The following is a 22502-nucleotide window of genomic DNA, read 5'->3' as shown; positions in this document are numbered from 1 at the left end:
CACACGTTGCAGGTTTCCAGTGCCAGAGGAAGCAAAGCAGCCCCAGAGCATCACTGAGCCACCGCCATGCTTCACTGTAGGCAGGGTGTTCTTTTCAGCATATGCTTCATTCTTCCTCCTTCAGACATATGGCTGATCCATAGGCCCGAAAAGTTCTAGTTTTGTTTCATCACTCCACAGAACAGAATCCCAAAACCTCTTTGGCTTATTTATATGGTTTTGAGCATATTGGGGCTGACTTTTCTTGTGCTTTTGGGTCAGTAGTGGTGTACATCTTGAAGTGCAGGCATGGAGGCCTTCAGCATTTAGCACGCACCTTACTGTGCAAATTGCAACCTCAGTGCCTGCTGCCACCAAGTCATGCTGTAGGTCTTTTGCAGTCACTCGAGGGTTTTTGACCACCTGCCTCCTCAGGAATCTGGTGGCAGCCATTGATAGCTTTCTCTTTCTGCCATGTCCAGGTAGTGTAGCCACTGTTCCTTAAACTTAGAACTTGCGAACTATGCTTCCAACTGTATCTCTAGGAACATTCAGTGCCTTTGCTACCTTTTTGAATCCTTTTCCTTGTTTGTGCAAGGCAATGATCCATCTCTTAATTTTTTGGACAATTCTCTTGACTTAGCCATATTTCTAACATGCAATCAAACGTCACCGTCAACAAACCGCTAGCCAGTCCAGGTATTTGATGTGTTCTATCTCAAGCACACCTGATGCAAATAATGAAGCCCTTGATTAGTGGCATCAGGTGTGCTCAAGACAACACCTGATTTGCAAATGTGTGCTGTTATGAGGGATTCTATTCAGGGGGTTGAATAATTTTGAGACTGCAGTAGTCATTAAAAGTAAGACTTTGTGTTGAATTTGGATAAAACCCTTGTAATATTAGTTTTATTGAACTATTTAAACTGTTATTGTGTAATTTGCTTATTGCAAATAGCTGAGGGGGAGGGGGAACTGGGTGGAATAGTGTGATCCTCCCAGGCGCTACATCCCACTGGCGAAACTCCTCACTGTCAGGTGAAAAGAAACAACTTGCCGACTCCACATATATCGGATGACGCATGTGGTAGTGTGCAGCCATCGGCAGACGGGGTGAAGCAGTGACCAGGACGGCTCAGAAGAGTGGGATAATTGGTCAGATATTTGGAAAATAAAGGGGGGGAAAATCCACAAACTTTTATGTCCTTTTCCCAAATATTATCTTTAACGTTACCACAGAAATAAGAATGAAGCAAAACTGGCTGACCTTTGTGATCCCACATTAGGCCAACTCCTCTAATGTTATATAGTCAGTTAGCTAGCATTTTGCTAACATTAGCTAACTAAGGATATGACTATATACAAAGTAATACTTCTGTGCAGCTTGTACATCATGTTACTCTGCATAGTAGTGTGTAATATGTGTTCCAGCATTCCTTGTTCTAGAAGAGGTTTAAAAAAATTTTTACCATTGGACTGCACTGTTTGGTATAAAATCCATAATCATCACTGTCCCCCTATTGTTGCACAATATTCCTGTATGATAGGCTAGTCTACAGATTATCCTAATATTTTATTTTCATTTATGTCCCCGTTCTACCAATATGACATCCAGATGCCTATACGACTAACGTGCCATAACATTTTCTTGCAAGGTTAGGCTGCTTGCATAACCTTTAATTACGTAACTTTAACTTTCTCATGTGTTCAGGACATAACATGTCCATGACAACCTTTGCAATGTCTTGTCAAGTAGTAATAGCCTGTGGTAGAAAATAAACTGAATTGATATCAGGCTTTCTTCATTTAACCTATGTGCTGCCAGTTGTTAGTATAGCAAGTGCACACAAGCGCCCTAACCATGCACACTAGTAGTCCCACAGAAATTTTAAAAAATGTTGCCACCAATAATGAATCTTGGTAGACTCATCTCAGCTACGTTTTTTTTTTAATATCCATCAGTGCAATAACCAAGTAGGGGCTTATAGAATCTATCTTCAAAGTGTGTTTCAATTCAAATTGAGCATTTGGGAGTGTTTGCTTCTTGTGTGTGTGTGTGTGTGTGTGTGTGTGTGTGTGTGTGTGTGTGTGTGTGTGTGGCATATTTACTGAAGAACGCCCATCTTGATTTAACTCATTTTAAATGGCTATAAAAAAACCCAAGCATTTTCTGCTACTGGCAGCCTGTCCTGGGTGTCTCCCTGCCTGCTGCCCAATGACTGCTGGAATAGGCTCCAGGATCCCCACGACCCTGAGAGTGTAATACCCTGGAACAGGGGAAGAAATGAATACAGGACAGCTGCTGGCTCTTCATCAACTGTATTAATTGTATTAATTATCTTCAAATTACATGCAATGTTAACTTATTGGATTTGTATTTTGGATAAGCTGAACAAAAGTAAGGGTTAACAGTGGGAAAGTGATACAGGTACACTTTTATGACCAGTGAATGTGGCAATGAGCTTTCTTGTGTAATGCCTCTTCATTGTATTGTCATTTTATTGTGAAGTGTATGGTGTACACCTTTTGAAAATAAGATATACATTGCAGATGCAATCTGACTGTATATGCTGCGACAATAAGATGTTTGCTATCCCATCTATACAAATCCAGTAAGTTAACATTGCATGTAATTTGAAGGTCATTAATACAATTAATACAGTTGATGAAGAGCCAGCAGCTGTCCTGTATTCATTTCTTCCCCTGTTCCAGCGTATTACATTTGGAGGAACCACTGGGATGAGAGAAGTGAGGCTGGTGTCCCGAAGCTGAGGAGGACGCCCACATCGATCATCCCATAAAACAACCCAGGTGGCCTAGAGCGCGGCTACAGTTGGAGTGAAAGCCTAGTCAAGGAAGGCTTGCATCCTGAGGTACAGATTGTTCACCAGGGGGCAGCAAAGTCCACAGTGATCGATTGTTCACTAGGGGGCAGCAAAGTCCACGGTGACAGTCAAAACACACTCCCAACACATAGCTTGTCACTCACCTGCCAAGATGGATTCAGAGGTGGAGGATTTGCAGTTTGAGATTAAAGCAGCTCCTTTTCAATTTACTATAGACCAGTTAATGCAAATATGTGAGTTTCCTAACATCTCAGGAACAAATAAAAAAAACATAGTTGGCAAAACTCGTAAGGCTCTTGTTTCGTATATCATCCAACATGTTGAACGTGATGAACTAAGTGAACTTGAAGATGGCGGTCTGTCCGAACTGTTAAGCCTAATGGACATGATACCGACCGTTCAGAAGGCTAGCAAAAATAAAATGCTCGAAAATGAAAATGAGGAACAGGATAAATTAAAGAGAGAATTAGAACAGCTAAAACTAATGGTGCAACAGATTGAAACTGGAATGCAGGAACGAGCCAACAGAGACACAAAGAGTATAGTGACCAATAAAACTCTACCAGTTCACACAGCCCTTGCCCATGCAAATAGCCCACCATGGCGTAAAGACTATAAAATTGCAGGTCAGATTGGCAAACTTGGGCAAAGAGAAGGCACTTCTCTGCCAAATTGAGAACGGTCTCAGCAAAGGCTGCCCTGAGTCAGAAATTGTGGATGCTGTTATTAGAGCCATTGTACCCGGCCTACAGCTGTGGAGTTATCTTGAGGGTAAAAGTGATCTGTCTCTGCCGACTTTAAGGCAGATCCTCCGCTCACATTACCAAGAGAGGAGTGCAACTGAGCTATACAAACAGCTGACCACAGAGGTTCAGAGCAGTAAAGAGGCTCCACAGAACTTTTTAATCAGAGCAATGGATTTATGACAGAAAATATTGGTTGCATCACAGGAAGCTGAGTCTAGTCTCAAGTATGACCCTGCACTAGTGCAGAGCATGTTCATGCATACAGTACTCACAGGCTTACAAAATGACAGCATAAAAACCGATCTCCAACCTTACCTGCTACAACCAACTATTTCAGATGAATTGCTTTTGGAAAGGCTCAATATGGCATGTGCTAATGAGAAAGACAAGATAAAAAGAGGCAGATCACACCACAGTGACACAACAGTGTCCATGCTGCCCAGTCCAGTGATGTAAGTGGAGACAAATGTACAGCTTGACAAAGCATAGTCACACTTCCTCCTGATGTGCTGTCAGACCTCAAGGAATTCACAGCAGACATTGTACTGTTGAAAGATCTCAAGGCAGAGGTATCACAAATTACAGAGTCTATTCATAAGGCAGAAAATACACCAAAACTGTATCCTCCCACTAGCAAAGAGACAGATTATGGGGCAGCCAACCACCCACATTATTTCCAGCCGCAGTTCACGGCCTGGAATAAAGAGAGTGCCACAGCTCTCCACCAGCCAGGTGGACCAGTGCAGGAATATCGAGCTGCGAGTGGTCCGAGGCTAATGAATGGAGCAGCACAGTTTCAGCAGAGGTTTGCACCGCAGAGATATCAAAGGTCACGCCCCTGACCAAGATGTTACATGGGTCAGCAGCGAGGAGAGAAATACTGTCAGCATTGCTACAGGTGTGGGAGTAGCCAACGCTTCCGTGCAGGTTGCAGAGGAAACAGAGCGCTGCCCGGTGCTGAGAGAGAGGCCTTTAAAAATGAGGAGCGGTTGTCCCCGGGGGACAGAGAGTGACCGGATCAGCCAAAGTGTCCCAAAAATGCACCAACTGTGGAGAAAAAGAGGAAGATCAGAAGTTTCCACAATGTTCATTGTGTAAAACAGTATTTTACTGTTCCAGAGAATGTCAGGGTAATCACTGGCCAGAACATAAAGAAAACATTGATGCTGATAGCTTGTCTAGAATGCCAGTAGATATTGGGAAGCTGATAAATGAGTGCACAGAGGAGATGTCTTATGAGGCGGTGGGAACAAGTGCTCAAACAGTAGAAACACAGTCAGAGACAAATGCATTATGGTCAATGGCCATCTCTGTCAAGAGCCTGCTCGATGCTCAAGATAACTCAGTTGTTTCATTAACACCAGCACAGATACAACAGGATCAAAAAAACGACTCACATATTGGACCAGTTTTGCAGTACAAAGGGTCTGGAGTGAGTCAAGAACTGAGAAACCTCAATGAACAGAGCCGTTCTCTCCTCCGTGAATGGGATAAACTGGAGGTTGATGAAAAAGGTCCCTCCTGAGAAAGACAGTGCACAGAACACAACTGGTATTGCCTGAAAAACACAAAACTGCTGCGTTAAAGGAGCTACACAACCAGATGGGGTACCAAGGCGCTGACAGGACAATATTGCTCGTTAGAGACTGCTTTTTCTGACTGTACATGCAGCATGAAATAGAACAATATGTGATGAGCTGCACCTGCCTTAAAAAAGAAAACAAAAGAAAAACTTGGCTAAGAGACAAGGGCCCCTCTTAAAAACATTGTCACCACCTAGCCATTTGAACTCATGTCAGTGGACTTCCTCCATCTTGATAAGTGTAAAGGCGGGTATGAGTATATTTTAGTGATTGCAGATAATTTCACACATTTTGCACAGGCGTACCCTACAACAGCAAAATCTGGAAAAACAGTGGCTGACAAAATATTCAATGATTACACCTTGAAATTTGGATTCCCAATGCTCATTCACCACGATGAGGGAGGTGAGTTTGAAAATCAACTTTTCTCACAACTGAGCAACTACTGTAATGTGGCCGGATCAAGGACTACCCCTTACCATCCACATGGGAATGGTCAGGTTGTACGTTTCAACAGAACATTAATGCAGATGCTTAAGACTCTCGCAGACAAAGACAAGACAAATTGGAAAGACTCTCTCAGTAAGCTCATCTTTGCTTACAACTGCACACATACAGCGGTAACAGGCTTTTCTCCATTTTACCTACTATACGGCCGCTCTCCAAGACTACCTATTGCCATGTTATTAAACGTGCCCACCGAAGCAGGAAGTTGGGTAACACTTTAGTATGGGGAACATATACACCATTAATTAGGTGCGTAGCAGTATGCAAATTAGCAACATATTGGCTCTTCATTGGTCTTTATTAAGCACTTATTAATGCCATATTCTGCATGGCCTTATTATACAACCAGTAAGCCATTAACTATGAGTTTTCCCTCTATAACCTCAGAATTATTGCTTATTAGTAGTACCATCTCAATATGCTTTGCTTAGTATGGCCTTTATAAGGTGGTAGTACCACAAGAAGAGTTATTCTCCCTTACTAACACGTAATGAATATGGTCTGTTCTTACATAACAAAACACAAAAGTACAAGTGTTAATAGTGTTAAATTACTCTAAATTAAGTTTTTGTTACTTAGAATATGTTCTCCATACTAAAGTGACATCTTCATCATTACTAATTCACTAGTAATTAAGTGTTTTTACTTAGAATATGTTCCCCATACTAAAGTGTTACCGGAAGTTGTAGTCACCATATGTTGAACAGTGGAAGCAAGGAATGCAGGAAGCATATGCTATTGCAAGAGAGAATGCACATAAATCTGCTCAGAGAAACAAGAGGACATATGATGGCAAAGTGAGGAGTTCAGTGTTGTGCCCAGGTGACCGTGTGTTAGTGCGAAACATGACCCCTCGTGGAGGACCTGGAAAATTGAGGAATCACTGTGAAGAGATCATCCATACTCTAGTTCGACAAGTGGGAGAGGATGTCCCCATTTATGAGCGGAGACCTGAACATTCTGCATCGAAACCTCCTTTTGCCATATGATCACCTGCTGCTGGAAGCTGAAGTGCGCCCACATGTGAAACCAAAAAGGAAAATTGCAGTGGCTGATAAAGTCAGAGGACTCGGAGGAAGAGAATGATGATGATGATTACTATTTCACGCCATCTCAGATCGCAGCTCGACCACGAGAAACAGTGAGAGAGACTCCTGTCATGGCCGATGATGTGACAGAGCCAGACCCAACGGAACCTGCAACAGAATGACCTCAGATGGAGAACAGTGATAATGACTTACTGGAAATCCAGGATGTCCAGGACGATGACTCACCTGATACTGAGGATGAGGCATCATTGCCCTCAGTGGAACAGGAAAGAGAGAGGCAGACAAGGACTCAGCACGTCAGAGACAGTGCAGGCCACCAAAGACTCTTACATATGACAAAATAGGAACTCCATCCTGCTACAATCTTGCTGCACTGCGCTGTTATGTAAGGCCTCAAACATGGACACAACTAGGGCAGCCATACTACAACCAGCCCATTTATGTGTATGGGATGTAGACAGGAAAAGTTATTTCCACTTTGGACTGTTCAAATTGCCTTACACTCGTGGACTTTGAAGGAAGCCAAGTGTTACTGATCATTCACACATGAACACCTCATACACATACACTTATAGACTTTTAAGAAAGCTGAATGCTACTGATGTCACACAAACATTGCACAGTTGAGGACTTTAATACAAAGTTAACTGTGGTTGATTCAAATAGCATACTGTGAACAGTCTTGACATTTCTTCCGACACTGGACACATATGTATGTGTTCTGCGAACTCTGACAACATTGAATGTATTAAAAGAGTTCCAGCTGTAACTAAAAAAGGACTGAAACAAAATGTAATATAACAAAAGAGTTCCAGACTGTAACTGAAAAAGGACTGAAACAAAATGTAATGTATCAAAAGAGTTCCAGATTGTAATGGTTTGAGGGTACCTGATTGCAACTAAGCGCTTAAGGGTAAAGATAATGATGTTGAGGACAACATCTAATGTTGTGGGAAAGTGTTTAATCGGGTGAAATATGTTCACACTGAAAGCGATATGTTAGCACTGCATGTAATTTGAAGGTCATTAATACGATTAATACAGTTGATGAAGAGCCAGCAGCTGTCCTGTATTTATTTCTTCCCCTGTTCCATGGTATTATAAGAGCAGGATAAGCGGTTTGGATAATGGATGGATGGATGAATTTTCTGCTACTAAACGCTTGTTATATACCCAAGAAGCAAAAAGATTCTTTCCTTTGTGTTCCTTCCAGTGTGTGTGGGTGTGTGTGTGTGTGTGTGGGGGGGGGGGCGTGTGTGTGTGCGTATACTGAGGTACTCCCATCTTAATTTAAGTTGCTAGACTTTCTAAAAAACAAAAACAAAACAACAACAACATTAGAATGTTAGTAGACGCTTCGTCCAGCAAGCAAAAATATCCATTCCTTTGAATTCCACATATACTAATCAATAATAGACACAGAAAATGCAAAAAGAAAAAGATGCTGCAGATTCCGTTTGGGCATAATATAACAGCCGTGGTGAGAGCAGTTTCTAGCTGGATTTATGGTGGGCCATAACATGCAATTAGCATTACCCTGTTATAAGAACTATCAATGTAATTTATAATATTACAGTACATTATACCTTCATGCCCTGAGCGTTACGGTGTTATGGAATTCATTTAATCCAGGTGTTTATTTGTTTATCAACTTCTACTGTCAGGTTTGGCTGTATGACATATAAAAGTTTTACCCACTGTTTATCAGGACTTTATTTTCTCTGTGAGGAGGCTGTAGTGCATGTGCAAGAACAGTCAACTTGTGCCAAGAGAGGGTCTCTGTGTGCTTTGAAAGCCTCCATCATAAACCGCATGTCAGACTGCAAAGCAAGATACAAACTACGGTCATACAAGAAAAGTTATCTTCCCGATTTAAAAACAGGCTTAAAAAGACAGCTGAACCCTTCAGTTTAAGTGTTTCTCCCAGATCTGACGTTCTGCATAGAACCTGTCAAGGATCTCAACAATATGGAGACTGTGTCCAACTATGGTAAAGGTACCGTTAACCTAAGTTTATATGTGACTCCATCGTCCTGATGGATGAAATAACTATTCGCGAAGAAAACTGCCGGATTTCAGTTTTAAAGCACATGGTTAGCCAGACGCATTTTGACTTTTAGCAGTTTAACTGCCACTCTTATCCAGAGAAATTTACCGATACTCTACACGAGCAAGCAATATCTGTGTAATTCCGCACAATTCGCCAGTGAGAGTAACACAAATATGTTTTCTACAAGTCAGACCGCTTGTGACGTTTCGGTGCATATACTCAAAACTTAAGCTAAGCAGCATTTGAAGTTAATATATTCTTCTGACCCGTTTATTCTTTTAAACGGATAAATATATAATCAGGAGACAGGTTCGTCGCCTTCACAAAAAAAAATACATTTCCCAGAGCCCTGAGCGAGCTCTAAAAGGATATCCGGAATCGGTGCGTTATGTTGATATTTTCGTCCTCGTGCAGTTTGAATTGCGCCGTACAAATCACATTATTTAGTCTAATGGCTTTATTTCACAATGACCAGTTTCTTAACACATATTAACGAAGCAATATTAAAAGAACAATTTGATTGCTAGTACGAAAGATATGCTACACAATGTATGTACGACGGAGCTACATGCCATTCGGTAAGCGTTAGCGTTTGGACATCCCAAATGTAACCTAAGCTAAATAATAAATAGCAGATGGTAATAATAATACTAAAAATACGATGGACCCAAGTGAAGGCTCCCCGATGATTCATGGAAAAGAACAATCCCGAGCACGAAGTGAGAGAACTGGGGTAGGGTCCTTATGCACTTTAGTTTGTGTTTGTGAGCCGCAAGGTATCTATGTTATCTTGGTTAGTACGTGATTTTAAGCCAATGTGGGGAGAAAAAAATAGTTTGTATAGACTTTAATTAACTAAGATTTGAGTGTGTGTGTGTGCGTGTGTGTGCGTGCGTGCGTGCGTGCGTGTGTTTTGCGGGGGTTGACAAGTGAGATAATCGCTTATATTTTAGCCATCTACGAGCAGTAACCAAGGCAGAGGCACTTCGCTGTCTCCCATGGAGTCCCTCAACACGTTTGAGTCTGAGATGGAGGCAGACGGACAGGGGAACTACTCTCTCTTTCCTGCTTTGGACAGCATCGCACCTCTGTCAGGGACATCAGAAACACTTGAAAGGTTACTTTATTTCATATAGCTATGTGGCCATGTTAACCTTAAAAGGTGCTCATCTGGTTATTGGTGCTCAAGCTTTATGGTCAGTCATCCCAAAGTGGAGATCTGTTATTGTATTTAAATAAACCCACGTCTTCAAATAGCCAATGGACTAATATCTTACACTGTTATGTATAACAAGTGTTAGTTTGTCATAAAAGTCACGTTTTTTAAATGAAGCACAATATCGTTTAGGGATGTAGTATATTGTTGTGGCTATTATTATCATGATAATTACAGAGAACTTCACACAATGCTACTATCACAATGCTTGCTACCAATGTAAACATACCATTTTTAAGGATCCAGTTGAGGTTCATCCCATTGAACTGTTTGGTAAAGTATATCAAACCGCAACTACTTTTCAAATAATTCGCCCTCAAATATCAGACCTCATTTTGTGAGAAATTTTAGATAATACATTAATATTATCATTAATTTAGACAACAGAATTGTATATCACAAATGATAATATTGAATGATAAGCTCTAATATATCATAGTCAGTACAGGGGGTGCTGTTGAAAAAGACCAAGTATATATTTTTCTTTATTTGCTATGAAAAGGGTGTATATAGAATGCTTCTGTTGTACTAAGTGATGACACTCTTTTCTTATATGCAGTGAACCACCCAGTGATATAGCAGAGAAGCCTAATCTCACATGGCTTGATGCTGCACAGGTACTCCAACTACTATTTTTTTTAATACATCATTGTTATCTTAACGACCACTGTAGAGCATTTTATTTTCGTCAACCACTCATTTTTACTATTTCAGATTGTGTTGGAGGAAGCTGGGCGTCCAATGCACATTAAGGAGATTAAACAGCGAATCATCGACAGAGGACTAATCCAGTCCAAGTATAGCAGTTTTATGAATGTACTATTATGCATCAGTTGGCTAGTATTTCTGAGCATCTTTTGTGTTTTGGAAATAATCAAATCATTTAACATAGAGACTAATTTTGTTACTTTGCCAGCAACTTTATAGATTTAAGCCCGAAACTAGGTCATATTTTCAGGATTTTGAGGATAGAAAAATTCAGTCTAACTTGAGGTGTTAACTAGTTTGACTTATATCAAGTGGAACTATTGCACAATGCAAGTTTGTTTAGACAAGAGTCAACAAGGATAGCAGGTTAAATGATGATAAGTTGTGAGAAAGTAAGTGATGTCAACAAGCATGGTTGATAGGTTGAGCATGGTTCAAATATGCGAAAATGTTTGGATTTTTTTTTTCTTTTTTGATGAGAAAATGGTTAAAACAGTAATGAGTTTCAGAAGACTTAAGGTATTCAGCTGCTAATAGTTTTCTTGTCCTTTCTGGTGTGTTGTGCTAAGCTGCTGAATACTAGTAATTTGAATAATATAATATCTGAATTACCTTTAACTACTTATCTCTGTTCCCTCTACCTGGCAGTGCAAAGTCGAGCCTAGAGGCTGTTATGTACCGTGAGGTAAGAGGGAATGCATGAGACAGTCTGTCAGCATCCTCTGCTGCTGACTACAGTAAATTGCATTCCATTCTGTATTGTTTTATGTTTTTGTTGGTCAATTTTATACATTTCTTTTTATCTGTGTCTTTTATTTATCCGTCTTTTCTCATCTTGCTTCCTCACCTTGTTTGCCTTTTTGAAAGAGTGAAAGACACATTTGCATTTCAATAAGAATAAGGAAGGATTTGTGTTCAGGTGCACTTGTTCACACTATCTAATTGTGATAGAAATTTAATGGGCTCTGGGATGTAGTTCAAACCCAGCCTACAGGGCTCTAGTCAAGATGCCCAAGCCCCATGCCTTGGCCTTAGTCTCCTACTATCTTTCAGACACAAAAAGGCAGCAGGAGATTCAAGAGGATTGAAAACAGAAACGGAGTCTTTGCACTGTTGGTGAGTTACATGTGATGTAAAGGGAAGTTTTAAGAGTCTGAAATTACAGATTAAAATCAAAGGAAGACAGGCAGCGATAAATAGCATTACTAGCGGACATTAACTGTAGAATGATAAACTTTTATTTATCTGTAGTTTATTCTCATTTTGATGTGTATATTTTTTGTCTCGCTAATCTGCATTTAAATTGTAAACATCAGTTACTTTACCATCCACCTTTTATTCTGCATTTTCATTTCTCACCTTGAAGGCAAACCATCCAAAGCTAAAAGTCTTGCTATTGTACTGGAACAGATCTTTCTCTCTCCCCCATCTCCTACTCCTCACAGACTGATGAAGAACGGCAGCAAGCCCTACAGACTTTTAGTACCCAGTCTTTCCTGGCCTCTCCTCCCCAGACAACCGTCTCAAGCTCTGGCTCAGCTTCCTCGCTGCCTGCCTTCCCATCTCCCACCAGTTCCTCAGAGCACAGGGCAAAGATTAAAAGAGGCCCACGCAAAAACCAAAATGAAAAATACCGACTCAAGTACCTCAGGCTTCGCAAAGCAGCACGTGCAATGATATTTGTGAGTATTTTCTTGGTCAAAGAAAATTGTCTAAATTCACTCAGAGTTGAAAGTCAAATTAGGTTGAATCAGTTCATCTGGATACAACGTTTATTGACAGATATGTTTCATCACTCATCTAAGTGACCTCTGTCTTTAAACATTGTATCCAGATGAACTGATTCAACTTTCTTTGATTCCCTTACCTGGATTATTGAGCATGCATCAAGATACTTAGGGTAGAATTTGAATGTGCATAACCCCTGTTCAGTCAACAGCCAATTTGAAAATAAATAAATCCACTTATGCCCCCTAATTAACAAAATAGCTAATAATGATAATATTACAACAAAATGGAGAAATCTGTCTAAAAGTTGTAAATTTTATATTGTGTATATATAGCCAGAAGAAGATTGGATGTTTCTTGTAGTAAAAGTATTTGACTCTGGCTGGCTTGAATTATTACTACACTATGGTTGCACTGTAGCATCTCTAGTTTATCTTCTCCATCTCTCTGGTTGAAGTTACTTTTATTTCCTTCAAAGTTGGCAGAAGTTTCAATTGAGATTGAGCCCATGCATCATGTGTATTTGCTGCTAGGGTAGAAAGCATTACAAAATTGACTAGAAAAAGGCAACCTTTTAAGAGTTTACAAAATGTCAACCACAGTTTAAATGGATCAGCCAATCAACTTGGATTCATAGCTCTCATAGCAGCTTAGAGTTTATAACAGAACAGCACAGTCAAAATTAGTATGGCGTACGTTCTGAGAGAAAAGTTGTTTGCAGTTGTTTGTAGAGTCCCACAAACTCAGAGTCAGAGTTGGAGCAAATAAAGAATGCCTTAGGAGTCTGGTAAGTGGCTGAAACCTGTAACTTTTTTTCTTTTAAAGGAAAAGCTGATAGTGTTACTCTAAAATGAAGCTCAACTTTCTTAATCCTCATTTACCTACAGGAGAATGCAGCCCTCTGTGATGAAGTTGCCTACTTGGAGGAGAAGTTTCTCAGAGCAAAGGAGGAGCGGAGGTGAGTAAAGGTTTTCCAGCAAGGCTGATATTTAGCATGTGCCACAGACTGGAATGGCTTACTATGTTAATTTTTGAGGCAGTTGTGGGTGAGGGGAAATACAGCTATCTTGCATGTTACTGTGTTTGTAACTAGTTCTAAAAATGTGCCTATGCAACGAATTGAATTTTACCATGTTACACCATCTATGTACATGGCTAAAAGATGTATTTACTGCTTCACATGTAGTGATGCATTAATGTCCCTTTTTTTTTTACTGCTGATACAGAGGTCTGATCCACTATTTTTGCTGAATAATGCTGACCTAGGACAATTAGTTTAGGGTAAATGGGCAAAGTAATTGAGATTGAATATTTTTTTCCCTGCCATTTAGGATTTATGGGCTTCCATGTGCCAGAAATGCAGTAAATCAAGCCATTTCATTTTTACTTATGGCATGTCGCCCATGACTTTTGGTATCTGATTTTAGTGTTGAATAAAATCTCCAATATTAATACTCCATTTTAGCCTGGTATCGACCCTCTATTCAGTTCCAGTATTTGTATTGGTGCACCCCTACGGACATGCCTAGTTCACAACAACATATTTTCAATCAATGGGCTGTAAAAGACAGCAGCAAAAATAGATAGCATTTAACTGATAGCTTTTATTAATTGTCTTAATCAGTATATTTACAAAATCCTGGATGATATAGTTGTTCACATTCTGTTGTCTGAAAATGACTGGTACAACAGATGGATTCATGCTCATTTCCAGGTTCTTATTGAAGTCATTGTTGCAGTACCAGTCCTTGTCAGAAGGAGAGCTATTGCCTACCTCTAGCACAAGTTCACACCCATCTGTGTCAACTGCGCCACATGCGGCATTAACCTCGGGGCCTGCAAGTGCTTCAAGCCTGTCTGGAGGACATAACCTAGTGTCAGTGGTGTCAACAGGAGAAGAGGGACTGCACAAAAAGCCCAAGAAGGAAAGAAGAGAACGAGGCAGAGAGAATGGAAAGGAGGATGGTGAGCGCTATAGACTATAGTCAACTTTCCTTTATTTTTTCATGTGTTTACACAGATGTCTTGGAAAATAATACATTCATATGCCTTGACCAAATGAACAAGATAATTTCCCCATGAGAAAGTTTTTGACCAATGTTACCAATCTGGCATCAGTGTAAAAACTCAGTATTGCTTACAAGTCTTTTCTTTTTAGACTTATTAAAATATTAATCAACTCATAGTTTCTTCAGTTCCAAGGAAGATGTCAAAGAAAAGAAAGCTAGCAGACGGCTCTCGCAAGTTAGTACAGCCCATCGCTTTAGATTCCTCTGGGCGTCCTGTCTTTCCCATCGTACTGGGGGGGCTAACTGTCTACAGCTTGGGAGAGGTCAGTGTCCAAGCATTCACTGGTAGCTTTCTTTAACACTGAGAAGAATATAAGTTTCTTACCTACATTTACATGTTTTTATGTGCTGTATTTTTCTATTCATAGTTCACTGGACTGCCATTCATCAGGACTATCCTTAAGTTTTGGTTAGGTTTTCATGTAACCACTTCATTTAGTGAAGTTATATTGTGTTGAACTACAATTTGGTTTTGTTATCATCACGTCCACGTTATTGTGTTAAGTTTGACAAATCACATGCACTTGTTCATTTCATGTGAATAAACACACCTAACTTAGTTTCTGATTACTAAATGCAAACTGTTCTTTGTTCAGATCATCACAGACAGAATGTTGTTCCATGACCAGTGTGCCATCTACCCAGTGGGCTTCTGCAGCACACGGGTTTTTGCTAGTATGAAGAACTCCGACCAGCAGTGTCTGTACACCTGCCAAATTAAAGATGGTGGAAGTGGACCACAGGTAAACAAACATTAGCACACAGTATACATCTCTTCACGTTTAAATGTCAGTTATAATCTGCAGAAAACCGTCTTTCCTACATGGATACACTGCACTGTATGCCACTTTCCATTAAGAGCAAGAATTTACAGTATTAACTGCTATTTCATAAAGAATGGCAGAATATACAGTCCCCTACCTCCACGGTCAGTGAAAGACATATGATTCCAGCCCTAAACCAATGCTGCTGTACAAAAAGAGATACACTTATTTATATATACACTGAGGAGCCAAAATATTATGACCACTCACAGGTGAACCAAATAACGTTGATCATCTCCGAACAAGGGTAAGCGAACAATCAGTTCTCATAGTTGACATGTTGGATGCAGGGGAAATGGGCAGGAGTAAAGATTGGCGGTGGCGCGATGGCGGGGAGAATTCACGTTTACGACGGCCTCACCCAGTACCGGTGTGGGAAGATAGCGGTGCGAACTTACGTTTGCAGTGGCCTCACCCAGTACCGTCCATGCATTGTCTTTGTCCATGTCTGTCCGCATTTTCATTTGATGGCTGGGAGAGCTGGCGCTGGATCGGCTGGGAGAACTTGGTTTGCTGCGTCCTGTGGGCCCATGGATCACGGCCCTGCCCAGAGGTGCCCCCGAAGAGAAAATACCGAGGACAGTCCAACAGGACGCAGAAGCAGGGCAGGCTACGCTAACTGCTAGCCCATGCAGACCGGCAGTTCCGATAACACAGAGGGCAGTGGCCTCGCCTAGCGTTGACTGTGTTTTTGGTATCATGGTGTGGCGTGCAGGGAGGTGTGTCGGAGGTGTCTGGCAGGGAGAGCTGGCATTGGATCAGCTGGGGAAGTCTGGTCTGCTGCGTCTGGTGGGCCCAGAAACCACGGCCCTGCCTGTAGCGTCACCCAAGGAGGAAACACCAACGGCGGTCTGACAGGATGCGAAAGTGAAGCAAGCTAAGCTAACTGCTAGCCCATGCAAACCAGCAGTTCCAACAGTAATCCTGGCGTTCATTCTCTCGGACAGTAATTTTTTTTTGTTTTGTAATTTGATATATGTGTTCTTGTAGTTTTAAATATGTCTTTGTGTTGCACTGCTGTGGGCTGGGGGAAACGATATTTTGTTTAATTTCACGTACTTCTGTATGTGAAATGAAGTGACAAAGTGTTCCTGATTCCTGAGCAACTTTAACAAGGGCCAAATTGTTATAGCCAGATGACAAGGTCAGAGCATCTCTGAAACGGCAAGGCTTGTGGGGTCAGCAGTGGTGAGTACCTTCCGACAGTGGTCTGAGGAGGGACAAACCACAAACCAGTGACAGGGTGTTGGGTGCCCAAGGCTCATTGATCCGCAAGGGCAATGAAGGATATCCCACCTGGTCCAAACCGACATAAAGTCTACTGCGGCACAAGTCACAGAAAATTTTAATGACGGTTATAGGAGGAATGTGCCACAACACAGAGTGTATCGCACCCCGCTATGTATGGGGCTGCATAGCAGCAGACCAGTCGAGAGTGCCCATGATGATCCCTGTCCACCGTTGAAAGTGCCTACAATGGGCACATAGGCATCGGAACTGGACCTTGGAGCAGTGGAAGAAGGTCACCTGGTCCGATGAGTCCCGTTTTCTTTTAGATCACATGGATGGCTGTGTACGTGTGCACCATTTACCTGGGGAAGTGATGGCACCAGGATGCACTGTGGGAAGAAGATAAGCCAGTGGAGGGAGTACGATGGTCTGGGCAATGTTCTACTGGGAAACCCTGGGTCCGGTCATTCACGTGGACATCAATTTCACACGTGCCACCTACCTAAACATCATTACAGACCAGGTACAACCCTTCATGGCTATGGTATTCCCTGATGGCAGTGGCCTCATTCAGCAGGATGATCCGCCCTACCACACGGCACACATTGTTTGGGAATGATTTGAGGAACATGAAGAAGTGTTCAAGGTGTTGCCTTGGTCTCCAAGTTCTGCAGCTATCAATCCGATTGAGCATCTGTGGGATGTGTTGAACTGACAAGCCCAGTATGCGGTGGCTCCACCTTGCAGCTAACAGGAATTGAAGGATCTGTTGGTAATGCTTTGGTGCCAGATGTCCCAGGACACCTTCAGCGGTCTTGTAGAGTCCATGCCTTGGTGGGTCGGCACTATTTTGGCGGCACATAGAAGACCAACAGCATATTAGGCAGGTGGTCATAATGTTTTGGCTCACCATTGTGTGTGTGTGTGTGTGTGTGTGTACACATGTGTACATGTTTAACTATCCTTATGGGGACCAAATATCCTCATTAGGATAGAAAAACCAGAAACCACCTACCTTGTGTGGACATTTTATAGGTTCTCACAAGTAAAAGGGTCTATTTTAGGGTTAGGACTTGGTTTTAGGGTTAACGTTAGAATTAGGGTTAGGTTAAGGTTAGGGTAAGGGTTAGGGTTAGGCATGTAGTTTGTGTGTGGTTAAGGTTAGGGTTAAGGGCTAGGAGATGAATGTAGTCAATGAGGGGTCCTCATAAGGATAGTGAAACAATGTGTGTGTGTGTGTGTGTGTGTATTTCTAAAATAATAATCTGTACTTTTCTGTTTGACAATGTGTGGCAGTTCTGTTTTTATTTTGACCACGGAATGTGATTTATAAATTAAAATATATCCACAGGGGAATTGCAAGTTCTTGATATTGATGTCGTCACACGCTCCTTGCCTTTGTGCCACTGGTGTCCACTAGATCTCCATAATCCACTCATTACGTGTATATGCAAGATTCTACTACAATAATAATGATAATAATAATAATATTATACATACTCTCAAACACACATCCATGCACATCTGTCTGTCTGTCTTTGTAGCAATGCCTTTCTTGGGAGGTGAACAGAGAAATTAACCTGATAAAAGAAGCAAATAAAATATCAGACAAGTCTTTATTTCATGTTATCTTGGACAACTCCAACAATGAACTGATGAGATGTGTATGACAACAGTTATAATTAACTTCTAATGGTAATAAGCTACATGTTCTTGCTGAGGTCTACTGTGGACACACACACACACACACACAGACACACACACACACGCACGCACGCACACACAGAGTACCATCATGTTGCAAAGCGTCATCTGTTTGTGCATATTCCCTTTAGTTTGAGATTGTGCCTGAGGAGGATCCTCAGAATGCCATTGTTGCCTCTTCTGCCCTGACCTGCCACTCCAATCTACTGAAGGCCATTGCATCTGTGAGGTAGTGCACAATACAGCTTTTCTTTTTTTTTTTTAATCTGGAGTAATCGGGCATGCTGTGCTGCAGTCAGTAATTCAAGTTGGATTTATTGTGTCATTGATTCACTGTCTTCACAAATATACATTGTATAATTCAGGAAGGGAAGATTTTAATTTTCATGGCAAGTAGTACGTGTTGGCCTGCTGAGTTAATACACACACACACACACACACACGTGTGTGTGTGAGTTGAGGTCCCTTTATTGCTTTTCATCAGTTTGTATTCCTAAAGCTGTGCACGTGCTGCTAAAAGACAAAAGTAGAGCACAGTAGTCTTTTTTCCACGTTAATCTTTGAAACGAATTAAACTTGTTTTCTTGGGCTGATTAAAATTGATTGACAAAACTGAATCACAAAAAGATAGAGGAAATTAAAAGATCTATATTAATTTGAAAAAAAAATGCTCCAGGCAAAGCTCTGGATACTTACATTCAAATGTCGTCTTTTGAGCCAACTAATCTTATTTTACCATTCTGGCTGCTTTACCTTTCTGTAAATCTCAACAAACTTTATCTTTGTTAATACTTTGGTGTGTGTTGTAAAGGTTTGGATGTCGACTTATCCTGTGCTTGAGAAAAGTCAACATTAATTAATTGTATTTTGCTTTTAATTTTAATAGAATGTGTCAGGGCAGCTTGTGACCAATTAGGTCCAGATCAGTGGTTCTCAGCTGGAGATCTTGGGACTCATAGTACTGCTGTTTGTCTCTCCTGCCAGGTATTTGGTGAAGTTTACCTGTTGATCCAGGTCAGAAAACCCTGATTAGAATGCTGGAAAACTTGACATAATAGGAAGCAAGCAGTAGTATGAGTCCTGAGGTTTGCAGTTAAGAAACCACTGTCCTAGTGTAGGTGAGATATCTGGTGGTTAGTTTTAAATTCTGATTTTAATTTCATGCTGCATTCAAGCTATTTAAAAAAAAGACTGCCTTGTATCATGAGAAGTATCGCAAAGGTCAAACCCTTTCTCTCGTTGCCTGCCAGAGAAAAAGCATGCCTTTGTCTCAAGCATGCTTAATCACTGTTTGCTGGCCTCAGAGAAATAAAAAATCAGTTGACTGTCTGCAACTCGTTGAAAATAGCTACCCGCTTACCAGCCAGGACTAAGGAAAGGGAAGAGATCTCCCATGTTTTAGGTTCTCTGCACTGGCTACCTGTGAGTTTTTGATTGATTTTGAAAATGGCAATCTTGAAGATTTCCATTCACCATTAGATTAATATTGCTCACTAGTTAACTGTCTTTGATGCTTCTCTCTGGTTGATCCACCAGAGAGGAAGTTCTACCTTATCCTCTCTAGTGGACCAACCACTGATGACGGAATTAAAACGTGGCAGTTCCTGTCATGGTTCATATGCACAGTTTGAGGTTTTTTGCAGGAAGTTGTACTGACATTGTTTTTTAAATGCAAATTATTTCAGAATCAAATACTTTCATGATTTGAGATTATGCTGAAATGTCATTGTTTTACCATCATCTGTGATAGATACTAATGAAACAGACTTTTGTTTTATGAAAACGTTTAAGATTACCAGTTTAAAAGAGATAGCTTGTTTTAAGGTGTGTCTGTGCCTGACCGTTACGTATGTCACAACACGCTTGTTCTTCCAAAGGTTAGACTGAGGACCCAGGGTGAATTAGCCCTTACCAGAGGGTTCCTAGGCTTTGGAGCAACATACCTAAAGAACTGGGGCTATAATTTATAATCAAAATAATGTACTATAAAGTCATTCCCTATCTTTATTATTGTCTCATTCTATTCCTTTGCCTTTACTAAATCACTCTGTCAGTTTGTAAAATACTCTAATAAGTAGAGCCGTTGTTTATTTTATGTATACAGTCCTATCTGTGCATCTTCAGATCCAAGCCCGTGCAACCTATTGTGCCGTCAGGAGCAGACTTCTTCGGCTTCTCTCACCCCACCATTCAGAACCTCATCCAGAGTTGTCCCGGAGCACGCAAATGTAGCAAGTACGTCTGCCCTGCTGTTTGACTGTGTTTCATCAGCTGTAATCCAGGATTTTCATTTGAGCTCTCCCTTTAAAGATTTTAAGTCTGCCAATCAAACTATATTTCAAAGTACCCACATTTTGGGTGCTCAAAATGTCATACCTCATAGACATTTTCAATTAATTAGTGCAGGTGTGCTTGAATGCAGATTAGAGGGCATCATTAATGTATTTGCTTTTATCAGAACATTTCACTTGCTTCTTCTTCATTCCATAGGAATAACAGATTTTGAGTATTTCCATAATTTCTTCTGTCGCGTTAAAGGCATGGTTCTTCATGGTGTTTTTGTAGTTACCAGTGGGTTCGTTTTGAGGTGTGTCGCCCAGGGGATGGACAGGTTCCTCACAGCCTGTCAGAGGATGATGCATCAGTCAACTTCGAGGCCTACCAACGACACCAGGGCTTTGATGAGAACACAAAGACAGAGCACATTATCTCAGGTTGGTTGGCGATAAGATTGGTTATGATCACTTCAGAAAATTGTGAGACGTTTTCATCAGTTTGACCTGGATTACAGTGAGTAGAACAGCACGTTTTCTGAGTATGCATCCACTGAAGCTATGCAAATGATGAAATGTTGAAAAGCACACATGGAGCTAGAAAAAAATAACTGAGTAGCACTTTCTCTTCCTACAACAACAGCTTTTAAAGTTCCCTTGAGCTAAAACCCCCTACAAGTTAAATCACTGGTCCTCAACTGCTTAGTGGAGTTCCACAGACCACCAGTGCAAAAACAAAATACTTTCTACCTCCAAAATATGTTTAATGTGTTTAATCATCCCTACCCTTGCAGCTGTTGTCCCAGGTCTTTCTCATAAGGGACATTCAACAGTTTTGAAAAAAAATAAAAAAAGAGGTTGTTAATGTGTTGTTAAAAATTTTAAGCTGGTATTTTATATGTAATAGTCAGGAACCTGTCCTCGTTAGTCCTACTTGTTGAGAGTGGGGCAGTTAAAACCTAGAAAAAAAATCCATAAATTATCAAGCTTTTGATGATCAGAGAATGATGTTGATAAAAAAACAGCTTTTTTTTCTTTTTAACACTTGGTCTAGCATGGTTATCGGCACCATGCTATCCAACCCAACATGTAAAAAAAACTGAAAATGTCTTATCTTTTTTCCTAGGACAGACCCCCCAGTCTCCCAGCTCCTCTCATCAGCATCACCTCACCTCGCCCACCATGAAGCCCTCTGGATCGTATTTTAGCTCTTGAGCTATATATATATAATGTGTGTATGTGTGAATATAATGTTCATTATAATTCCCATGTACTTCTGTTCTGCACACTCAATCCTTTACAATGCTCCTATTTTCAAAAAGTTTCAAATACCACCTGTACAGTTTGATTGAAAGCAAAAGCAGGTGGGTGTAGTGGGGAAAACCTGGAGGATTATGCTGTCTGCTTATAGTGAGACTGGATTTCATGGTACTGGGAATTTGTACTAGCGTGGCTAAGGAGCTAGCCTTCTGCTTAACCTCATGAAAGCCACAACAGTATTCCTTTATACCGGAATAGACTTTTCTTTTTCTTATTCTTTTTATCTCTACTATATATGCAAGACTCCAAAAGCCCAACTCTTATATTGTCATACTAACATGAGATTATGCAGAACAAATTCTGAGTAAAGCTTTTCTCCATGTGAAAGGATTTAGCTGTTCTTAACCTATGTAGCTGTCATGATGTGTGATATTTGAAATTGATCCTTTCCCCAATTGAAACATTTGTTACAATCTTCACATTGTATGTTTGGATGAAAGAATTAGTCGTTACCATTTGTTTTTTCATTTTCATTTAAATCGATTTTAATTGGATTCCATAGGAACAATAAAGCACACAGATTATTTTGATGAATGTCTTTGTTTTATTATGTAAATGATAGAAGTTGAAATTAATTTGTAATGGTTACATCGGAATCCCCCCCCCTTTTTTTTTCTTCCATGTTGTATTTGGCCAATTACCCCATTCTTCCAAGCCATCCCAGTCACTG

At 40.7% G+C, this 22502-nt stretch overlaps 1 protein-coding gene across 8 annotated transcripts; it reads left to right on the top strand.

Annotated features, from left to right (window-relative positions):
- The first annotated feature begins 8560 nt into the window (after window positions 1-8560).
- On the top strand, window positions 8561-22355 carry tbrg1 (transforming growth factor beta regulator 1). Of its 8 annotated transcripts, none has more exons than XM_056283465.1 (15): window positions 8561-8700; window positions 9714-9877; window positions 10536-10593; window positions 10691-10773; window positions 11333-11369; window positions 11738-11800; window positions 12130-12366; window positions 13300-13370; window positions 14127-14377; window positions 14599-14744; window positions 15078-15224; window positions 18371-18468; window positions 20364-20474; window positions 20805-20953; window positions 21639-22355. In XM_056283465.1, the coding sequence occupies exons 1-15, from the start codon at window positions 8698-8700 to the stop codon at window positions 21725-21727; spliced, it is 1707 nt and encodes a 568-aa protein (XP_056139440.1). In that variant the 5' UTR covers window positions 8561-8697; the 3' UTR covers window positions 21728-22355. The 8 variants fall into 8 exon arrangements, with proteins under 8 accessions (XP_056139440.1, XP_056139443.1, XP_056139439.1 ...); XM_056283468.1 differs by having other exon boundaries at window positions 8562-8706; window positions 9691-9877; XM_056283464.1 differs by having other exon boundaries at window positions 8695-8706.
- The last annotated feature ends 147 nt before the right edge of the window (window positions 22356-22502 follow it).

The sequence above is a fragment of the Lampris incognitus genome, chromosome 7, assembly GCF_029633865.1.
Source record: "Lampris incognitus isolate fLamInc1 chromosome 7, fLamInc1.hap2, whole genome shotgun sequence".
Taxonomy (NCBI): Eukaryota; Metazoa; Chordata; class Actinopteri; order Lampriformes; family Lampridae; genus Lampris; species Lampris incognitus.
Note: the sequence above shows the minus strand (reverse complement) of the source record. Positions and strands in the feature narration are given on the sequence as shown.

Coding starts and splice junctions, on each gene's coding strand:
- tbrg1 (XM_056283461.1), top strand. CDS start 9,422: ATGGACCCAAGTGAAGGCTCCCCGATGATTCATGGAAAAGAACAATCC. Junction 13,371..14,126: donor AGAGCAAAGGAGGAGCGGAG/GTGAGTAAAGGT, acceptor GCTCATTTCCAG/GTTCTTATTGAAGTCATTGT. Junction 15,225..18,370: donor ATGGTGGAAGTGGACCACAG/GTAAACAAACAT, acceptor TATTCCCTTTAG/TTTGAGATTGTGCCTGAGGA.